The sequence below is a fragment of the Solanum pennellii genome, chromosome 10 (genome assembly GCF_001406875.1).
Source record: "Solanum pennellii chromosome 10, SPENNV200".
In the NCBI taxonomy this organism is placed as follows: domain Eukaryota; kingdom Viridiplantae; phylum Streptophyta; class Magnoliopsida; order Solanales; family Solanaceae; genus Solanum; species Solanum pennellii.
Window position 1 is genome coordinate 81,325,402 of NC_028646.1, and position 10,307 is coordinate 81,335,708.

Genomic DNA, 10,307 nt, shown 5'->3' on the forward strand with positions numbered 1-10,307 from the left:
TAAAAAGATCGTTATTTCACTTTTTAAAATATTTTTTACTTTCAACTTTTCAAATGACACGTTTAAAATGAAAAGGTTACTAACTATTTTGGTATATTTAAGGGTGGGTTGTTTAACTTTTCAAAAAGTATTTCTTTCGTTTTATATTAATCGTTCATTTTTCTTTTTATACGTTTCTTAAATAATAATATATTAATAAATTATAAAAGTAAAAGCGGAAAAAATTGATCAATTTTATGTTTGATTTTATAAATAATTTATTAAATAATATTCGTAACTATTTTTAATAATACGAACAACAAATACGAGATTGAGTGAAACGATATGAAACCGTAAGGGGTAATGTTTTGGCCGGAGCTGAACTGAATAGCAAGGACTTTTCTGTATAAAAAATACTCTCAATTTGGAAAGTTTAGCAGTCTGAAATTGCGATACTTCCTCCGGTGATCTCAATGAAAGCTAGGGTTTTCCTACTCTGTTTTCTGTTATTATCTTCAAATTTCCGTTTTCTGCAATCTGAAGACACGACAAAGAACAAATTTCGAGAACGGGAAGCCACTGATGATGCCCTCGCTTACCCCAATTTGTAAGTTTCCGTTCATTCCTTCTCTGTGTTTTTTGAGCTGTTTAATCGATTTTGATTTTGCATAATCACTTATTTGAGGATGTTACATAGAGCTATACTGACTCATTGAGAATTTTCTCCTAATTTTTTGGTAATATTACCAATTTAGTGTCTAATTATCGAGATTTAATGATCAAAAACACATTTAAACTAAGGCATTTCCTGAGTTTTACATTTACTGCTTGAACTGTCAGTATAGATGAGGTAGGAAAATGGAAGAATTGATAGTTGAGGTGTGTTTTTAGTATTCAGGTAGGAAAATGGTCCAAGTGATAGTTAGGGAGTGGAATTTGCGACAAGATGATAGTTATGTATGTTTTTAACCATCATCTGTATTATCACGCCTCAACTATTAGTTTTTCGCTTTCCTAACTGAACTATCACCATAGTTAAGGTAGGAAAAAACAGAACAGTTGATAGTTGAAGCGTGTTTTAAAACATGGTGATATTTAGGTAGCAAAAAGGAACGGGAAAATGCAAAAGTACCCTCTAGACTATGACTGATATTCCAGAGATACACTTTAACTAAATTAAGGTCCTATTACCGCTGAACTTATTTCTTTTTGTAATTTTGTGCATCTTTTTGGCTTACGTGGCATCCAAATATCTCCCACGCGCAAGACCTTAATTTTGTTAAGTGTGTCTCTGGGATTTCGTTCATAGTCTAGGGGGTACTTGTGCATTTTCCCAAAAGGAACAAATGATAGTTGGAGTGTGAAATTTGCTGAAAGACGATACTTGAGTGTGTTGTTTTTAATCGTTTTCTCTATTACCAATATCAAACTGGAGATGTTAATATCTTCCTAAATATGTGCTTACTCCTAATATGGCAGACACACTTTTTAAATTTTAAATTATTTGTTTTTGCGTACAAACAAATTGACGCCTAAGATTTCTATAGAACTTTCAAGAATTCACATTCATGAAACTGCTAAAATTGTTATAATAACAGACTTTTTAGCCATTATTTTACCATTTTCTTCTACAACTTTTATTAAATTATACTTTATCTGGTTCAATTTATATGACAGTCTTTCCATTTTGGAAGGTTCAAAATTTGTTCATGCCATTCTATTTCTATTCAAGCTGCTGAACTTCCAAGTATTCAAATACATTAAACTTTGTGCCTGAACAAACACCGATGTATAATTAAGATGGAGGGAGTATATAAGTCAAATTAACATCTTAAACTCCTTGTCTTGTCAAACATCCTAACAAAATGGGACAGAGGAAGTACCATTGACAAATACTTTTGGTTCAATGCCTGATACACAAAAGATAAAAACTGAAAAGATTTTTAATATTACTTTTGGTGTTTATGCTGGCAGAGACGAAGATGAATTGTTGAATACACAGTGCCCTCAGCATTTGGAGCTGAGATGGCAGACAGAAGTTAGTTCTAGCGTATATGCATCCCCGTTGATTGCTGATATTAACAGGTAATGTGATAGAAGCATCTTTCCTTTGGGTTGTAATTCATTTGCTTTTACACTCTCTGAGTGTGTGATGACTGCCTTAAGATGAGTGTTCTTGTTTACTTTCTGATACTACTTGCTTCCATAGTGGTACAGCGGTCAATTATTATCAAGAGAATAATAGTTATAATAACAAATGTCAGTGACATGGATGCAGTTATTTTATTAAAAGTAAACGAGAGGCAGGTGGTTCTCAAGGATAGGAAGGATGGAGGACTAGGTGTAAGAAATCTGAAACTGCACAATATGACCTTGCTCTTCAAATGACTTTGGAGATATAACTTCGAGATCAATGAACCTAAAAGAAGATAATTAATGCTATACATGGCAAAAAGGATGACTAGAGATCTTCTAGGCAAGTGAATGTTAAATGGAGTATCTGTAAGGGTATAAGCATGCATGGAAAGAATTCATCGAATACACTAAGCTGGAGGTGGGAGATGGACATAGGATCAAATTCTGGACAGATTTATGGGTTAGATAAGAATTCTGAAGGCTAAATTCCCTATATAGTTTAATTGTTCTGTTAATAAAGGAGTCTTTGTTGCTGAATTTCACTCAAACTCAGGTTGGCAAATTTATTTCCGAGGAATCTAAATGATTGCTTGGTAGAGGATTTTTCCTAATGTTTCAGCAGCTGGAATCAGTCTCTATAGATTAAACTGAGATGGATTCTCTGATTTGGTCAGCTACTGAAGATAAAATATTCTCGGCTAAAGTTGCTATATTATTTTGTTAAAGCAGACAAGCATTGGGATGAGAATCGGCCTTGGAAGATGATTTGGAAGGAAAGCACTCCTGTTAAGTTAACATGCTTGGGATGGATTGCAGCTATGGAGATTTGTCTAACTCAATATTACCTGCAGAAAACCTTTATTTTGGTGGTGTAATAGATGCAATCTGTATAAGAGGACCAGGAGACAGTTATTCATCTAATCCTTCCGTGTAGTGTCTGAAGACAATTTTGGGAATTATTCTTTAATATCTGTGGCATTTCATGGGTGATGCCTCAGGGTTAGGAGCTTATTGGAAAGCTAACAACTTCAAAGCGTACTTAAGAGTGTTGAAGCATATTCGGAAAATTGTCCTAGTATGCATCTTCTGGAGAGGAAAAAGCTTGCTTTGAAGGAGAGAAATCACAAATCTAGAATTAAGAATGAATGCATAATCTGTATTTTTGGTGTAAAAGTAGTACCTTAGCAGTTTAGCTAGTCTGGATCAGTTCGTGGATTTTTTTATTTTTTTAGGAAGGTAAGGGTAGTAGGCTGTTTGTTTTCTGTACTTCTCTCTACCATCTTGGTACCTTTACTACCTTAGTAATGAACTTTTACCTTATTTTAAAATGAAAGTAATAGAGGAGATAACATGTATCCTGATATAAATTTGTTGATGAAAATGGGTGGTCTGTTGAAAAGGCAAATAACTGTGTTTTCAAGCACTCCCAGATTATTGCAGGGGAAAGCTACAACTATTCTAGTTATGTGTGAGATTCAACAAAATCACATGCAGTTGCTTAATTTCGAACTCAAGTATCTTTTATTGTTTTCTGTTTCCTTAATTTATTCATTTCGGCTATGTTTCTGGATCATTACTACAGTGATGGAAAGCTTGAGGTGGTAGTTCCCTCTTTTGTTCATTACTTAGAAGTTCTGGAAGGTTCTGATGGAGATAAAGTTCCAGGTATGATTTGTAGAAAGCTAGTTATAAGCTATGTTGCTCTGGACACTCCAAAAATGTTGCCACACCTGTGTTGGATCCTCCATAAATACACTATTTTTGGAGTATCTACACGCAACCATCGATACTTTTGAAGAGTCCGAACGACACAGGTTATAAGAATAAATGCGAACTTTTTAGATGAGCTACATAATACCTCACATCCCGCTTGTATATAAATTGAACACCAAAATGTAAATTTATGAACAATGAAACAAAAAAATCCACCTCAATATGAAGAAATTATGTATATGAAATGATAATGAGGTTTGAGCTGTGTGTGTAAATCTGATGACATCTGTACAAATTTTATAACTTCAAATCATCAGGATGGCCAGCATTCCATCAATCAACTGTTCATTCCACTCCTTTCCTGTATGACATTGACAAGGATGGGGTGAGGGAGATAGGTTTGGCCACCTATGATGGTGAGGTGCTCTTTTTCAGGTATGAGTACAACATATCTTGTAGCTGTTGTCTTGTTGAGATTTTCTTTATTTAGTATGACCTTCTTAGATTTTCATAGGGTCTCAGGATACCTGATGTCTGATAAATTGGAGATTCCTCGGCTGAGAGTTAAAAAAGATTGGCATGTTGGTTTGAAACAGGACCCGGTGGACCGTTCTCATCCAGATGTACATGATGACCAACTCATACAGGAGCCTGTCATGGACTCCGCAGCCAGTGAGTATTATCCTCTTACATTTGCTTTTCATAGTCACTTTGTTTCCTCTTAATATTCCTGCTTGTTTATGATATATGCTACCTAGCTGCCCCAGCATGTGTAATTTTTTAAAATGTGTTCTGACATTTGTCATTTATATATAGAACCATGATTTCCTTATGTTCTATAAGTTAACCTTTTGTTAATAAGGTCCGTAATAAAATACTGCTAAAATATTCTTGATTTTACAGTACTGAATTAGTTTACCTGTTGTCCTGTAGGGTCTATTACTCGAATATTTCTGTTGTAATTTGGTACCTTGGTCTGTATATTTCTCAGCATCGGTGCACATCTTTTGTTGCCACTCGACTTTTTTCACCTATTTGCCAATTCTACCTCTTTCTTTGTGCTTTCTAGTATTCAACTGATTTTCAATGGGACTCCGACCCTTGTGCTTGTTTTGACTTGACACTGCGGAAAGACTAATTTTTCCTTGATTTTTGTCTCAACATGTCAAGAGGTACTCTTAATTTATTTTTTGTTTATTTGGTGATGTTACATTCTGATTTAGACGTGGGTGCTAGATGTTGACCTTCATCAATTGAATTATATCTTAAATCATATCTTTAATTCAAAAGTTTTCTCCTAGGTCACAATGCATCCACTCATGGAGGCAACTATTCAAAATCTACTGCATCTGAAGTTAACACTGAAACCCATTCTATTCAAAAAGAAGTCAACCATGACGCTTCTAATGCTTCAATATTTTTGCCGTCAGGAGTTTCACCTAACACATCAAATTCATCTAATTTTGAGGACCAAAAGGGGAAAAATGATAGTGTAGCTGGTGGAGAAGTTAAAATGACTAACTTAAACAATGTTACTCTGAATTCTGATAATGAGAAAATCAGTGTCCCAGAGAATGGAACAAGTAAAGGGAGAAGGCTTCTTGAAGACAATGTCTTGAGAAGTTCGGAGGAAAGTGATTCTGGATCCAAAGATGTTAGAACTGCAACTGTGGAAAATGAAGGAGGTCTGGAAGCGGAAGCTGATTCATCATTTGAGTTATTCCGGGATAATGAGGATATCCCTGATGATTATGATTATGACGAGGATGATTACCTTGATGATGATGAATTATGGAAAACTGAAGAATTTGAGGAACCAGAACATGAGAAATTGAAGAATTATGTTCATATTGATGCTCATATTTTATGTACTCCTGTAAGTCTCTTGGAAAGAAAAGCTTATTTGATTGATACTTCATAGTCGGTAAATGTCAGGTAATAAATTTGGATGTCCTTGTTTCTATCAGGTCATTGCTGACATTGACAGCGATGGGGTGTCGGAGATGATTGTTGCAGTATCCTACTTCTTTGACCATGAGTAAGCTTTCTCACCATGGTGCTATTTTGGTTTCACATTGTTACTCGGTTTCTGACTGAAGTCTCAGCTGATTTATATATTTGCTCTTTAAATGTTGAAGTTGTTCAGTTTTCACTGTATGGTATATGCTAATTAAGTCTTGCAGAGCATTTATTAAGGGTGAAACACCAAGCCTCCCCTTGTATGGTATATGCTATTTAAGACATTTGTTGCTGCTATTATATGGACAGTTGGCTGAATTATGTATCTTGAAGTGAGTGTTTTGTTGATTGGATAATGATTACTGCTTCCAGAAAAAGGATGTTTACGTGGGTATGTAGGATTGTTTGATTAAAACTTCAGTTTGGTAATGTTAATAGGCTGTGTTATACATTTCACTCATAACAATCCTGCCAAATAAATATGGGAGTTGCAATTGTTCATGTCAAGATCTTTTAATCAAATGCTACTTATCTCAGGACATTGCTTTGATCTTCTTGATGTGCATTACTGTATGAAACATATATAACTTTTGAAATGATTGAATCTCCTCCTTTTTTCTTGTCAAATAGAGCCCCTTTATTTTGCTCCATTCATTAATGACTCTCTTACCTTCTCAAAAAAAAGCCCTAAAAAGGTCTCTTCTAGTAATAGACAGCTAATTAGAACTTTTGGAAGTCAATTCTGCAGCCAAAAAAATAAAAAACTGATGAATCATGAATTCACTCACAGGTACTACAACAATCAGGAGCATATAAAGGAACTTGGAGACATTGAAATAGGAAAATATGTTGCTGGTGGTATTGTTGTTTTCAATCTAGATACCAAGCAAGTTAAATGGACTGCACAGTTGGACTTAAGTACTGACGACGGGACATTCCGTGCCTACATATACTCTTCTCCTACGGTAGTTGATTTGGATGGTGATGGAAACATGGACATTCTAGTTGGGACCTCCTATGGCTTGTTTTATGTGTTGGATCACAACGGTAATCCTCTGTTAAGGTCTTTCCAGTCTTATTTTTTAGTTTATTGTGTTGCTGATGTCTGGTTTAAGTAAACCATCAATCAACCACTACATGTCATTCCTATTGTTGGATTCAGCAATATGAATCCTATGTATCCATTATTCAGTTGTTTCGATTCAAAAAATTCAGTAGTATTTTTCAGCTTCTAGTATTCACCTTAGTACCGTAACTGTTCTTTCCATGTGATCTGAATTATCTTCCCATCATGGGAGACCCATCATTGATTTAACACTATGTCCTGTCATGGTAATTATAATGTTCTGTATCATCTAAAGAGTGCTGTTTCCTGCTAGATTCTTCTTTGATTAAGCCTATGAAGTCTGGCATCACTTGTAGTTAAACGTGCAAGCATGATACTGTCACGCCTCAATCTGGAGAATGTGACCGGCACCTGATGCCTTAAACTTCCATCAAGGAAACCAGCCTAACATGGCATACTCAACATAATTCATGCATGATTATAACATGTGCAAATTAAACATCCCTTAGTAAATGTATTTAATGACACAACCTGCCTCATCTTCATTAAAAAAAAATTGGCACCATCAGTCCTTTTCAAACTTCTCCATTTTGGTCCTTTTGTCCTTCCTACCTCTCCAACCAATCCCAAACCAAGTGAGACACCCGTTAACACGTTCCAAATACTTTACCATCCCCGTGTGTGTCTGCACACAGTTTTGGAGTTAATTATCATCCATTAAGCTTGTAATTAACCCAATTTTTAGAATTTGCGGGGTTTACCAATACTTTTGGCTTACTCTTCGCTGGACAGTCATACACGTCCCTAAGTGGCAATTAGGTTTTGAAGTGTTTTCCATTCATTTCGTTTTTAGTAAATGTGTCATCCTCCTAATTCTTGTTTTGCTCTGCTTCATATGATTGTTCTTATTATCAAATCTTTTGAAGACTAATGACCTAACATCAGGCAAAGTCAGGGAAAAGTTTCCTCTCGAAATGGCTGAAATCCAAGGAGCAGTAGTTGCAGCTGATATCAATGATGATGGAAAGATTGAACTAGTTACAACAGATTCACATGGAAATGTTGCTGCTTGGACTGCACAAGGTACAGAAATTTGGGAAACGCATCTCAAGAGCCTTGTTCCTCAGGGACCGGTCATTGGCGATGTGGATGGAGATGGCCATACGGATGTCGTTGTCCCAACACTTTCTGGAAATATATATGTTCTGAATGGCAAGGACGGCTCATTTGTACGTCCATATCCTTATAGGACTCATGGTAGGGTGATGAATCGAGCACTTCTCGTCGACTTGAGCAAACGTGGGGAGAAGAAAAAAGGGCTTACAATTGTCACAATGTCATTTGATGGTTATTTGTATCTCATAGACGGACCAACATCATGTGCTGATGTTGTAGATATTGGTGAAACTTCGTAAGACAACCATTCATTCTCTCTCTCTCCATTTTTCTTTTTTATTTTGTAGACTTATCTTTGATCTGCTATATATTTTCTGCTTGTCACAGATACAGCATGGTCTTGGCTGATAATGTTGATGGTGGCGATGACCTTGATCTTATTGTAACAACGATGAATGGTAACGTCTTCTGTTTCTCCACGCCTGCCCCACATCATCCCCTCAAGGTAAGTGAAAATTTGGTGTATTTGCTTTTGGTTAATTGTTCGTGTTTTTTGATATTGATACCTGCACTCAGACTTGGAGATCTCCTAATCAAGGGAGAAACAATGCTGCTTACCGTAATGATCGTCAGGGGATCTATGCAACTCCATCTTCAAGAGCTTTCCGTGATGAAGAGGGCAAGAGCTTTTGGGTTGAAATAGAGATTGTTGATAAATACAGATACCCATCTGGGTCTCAAGCTCCTTATAATGTCACGGTAAATAGCTTTCACATTCTTGGTCCATCCTGCTTACTATATAAATCTTATCAGTTATTTCTTCTCCATTGACACAGGTGAGCTTGTTAGTTCCTGGTAATTACCAAGGAGAACGAACTATTAAGCAAAATAAGATATTCGACCGTCCTGGAAAACATCAGCTTATGCTCCCAACTGTTAATGTAAGGACTGCTGGGACTGTTTTGCTAGAGATGGTTGACAAGAATGGACTATATTTCTCAGATGATTTCTCTATAACATTCCATATGCATTATTATAAGCTATTGAAATGGATTCTCGTACTCCCTATGCTGGGAATGTTTGGTGTGCTTGTCATCCTTCGTCCACAGGAGGCCATGCCACTACCATCATTTTCGCGGAACACTGATCTATGATGTTGCAGTCACCTATATTACAAATTTCCATCATGTTGAAGAAATGAAGCAAATCACTCCTTCTGGACCTTGAGCGGAGAACTAACTTACTGATACCGGGTATGTTCAAACATGAAAATTTTCATTGTTCTGGGCGGATGTTCTTGAACAATAGAGTACTCGAGGAGGAAGTTCGTTGATCAGACCAATCAAGTCTGGTTTTGTGGGGGGTAATCTTAGAACGGATCATGTAAGGGACACTGCATTTTGTGAAGTTGAATATTTCCTTCTCTCTGATCTCAGTACAAATGGTCGTGGACGCGGTTCATGTTACTAATAGAGTAGATTGTGAGAAAATGTTCACTATGTAAGGAGAAATTTACAATGTGATGCCGGGAAGTAAACTCTTTACTACTTATTAGTTACAATATAATATGGAATACGGTAGTGACTGATTTATTAAAAGGGATATCATTTATACTGAATACCTATTTATTCCACATAAATGGTAATATTATTAATTCTCTAATCATATGATAAATGGTAGAAATAAAGTTGCGAGAAGTGGTTGAGTTTTTATGATCTCGTTAAAAAATAATGGAAATCAAACTCAGACTCTACTTAATAATGAAGGGATACTTTTCATTCGATATATTATCACAATTTTTGTTTGTTTTTACGTGCTCAAATTGAAACATTTGGGAAGATTAAATAAGTTAAGAGAATGAAAAGATCATGTTTTAAACCTTCATGGAATGTCAAACCTAATCAATCCTATTCATATTGATAATTAGCGGCAAAAGAAGTTGTCACTAATAACAACTTTTAGTGGCGACATAAATATTCTTTAGAAGAGCACTATTAAACGACTTTTAGTTGTGACGTAAATATCCTTTCGCGGAGATAAAAACCTTTCCCGGTGTAAAGTTTTGTCACCAATAAAGACTTCTCATGGCGACATAAATATTCATTCGCGGCGATGGAGGTTGTCACTAAAGACTTTTAGTGGCGACGTATATATCATTTTGCTGTGAGAGTTGTTAATAATTTAGTGGCGACATAAAAATCCTTTAGCGGCGGTGACTGAAGTTGTAGCAAATAATTTTTTTTTATCGGCGACAGAAGTTGTCACTAATAAAACCTTTTAGTGGCGATTTATATACCTTTGGCGGCAACAGAAATGTCAGAAATAAATATTTTTAGCG

At 35.8% G+C, this 10,307-nt stretch overlaps 1 protein-coding gene across 2 annotated transcripts; it reads left to right on the plus strand.

Annotated features, from left to right (window-relative positions):
- The first annotated feature begins 295 nt into the window (after positions 1-295).
- Positions 296-9,587, plus strand: LOC107002643 (protein DEFECTIVE IN EXINE FORMATION 1-like). Of its 2 annotated transcripts, none has more exons than XM_015200743.2 (12): positions 296-586; positions 1,954-2,064; positions 3,698-3,780; positions 4,146-4,263; positions 4,343-4,500; positions 5,130-5,704; positions 5,796-5,866; positions 6,578-6,834; positions 7,799-8,264; positions 8,357-8,474; positions 8,546-8,728; positions 8,806-9,587. In XM_015200743.2, the coding sequence occupies exons 1-12, from the start codon at positions 453-455 to the stop codon at positions 9,121-9,123; spliced, it is 2,592 nt and encodes an 863-aa protein (XP_015056229.1). In that variant the 5' UTR covers positions 296-452; the 3' UTR covers positions 9,124-9,587. The 2 variants fall into 2 exon arrangements, with proteins under 2 accessions (XP_015056229.1, XP_015056230.1); XM_015200744.2 differs by having other exon boundaries at positions 5,259-5,704.
- The last annotated feature ends 720 nt before the right edge of the window (positions 9,588-10,307 follow it).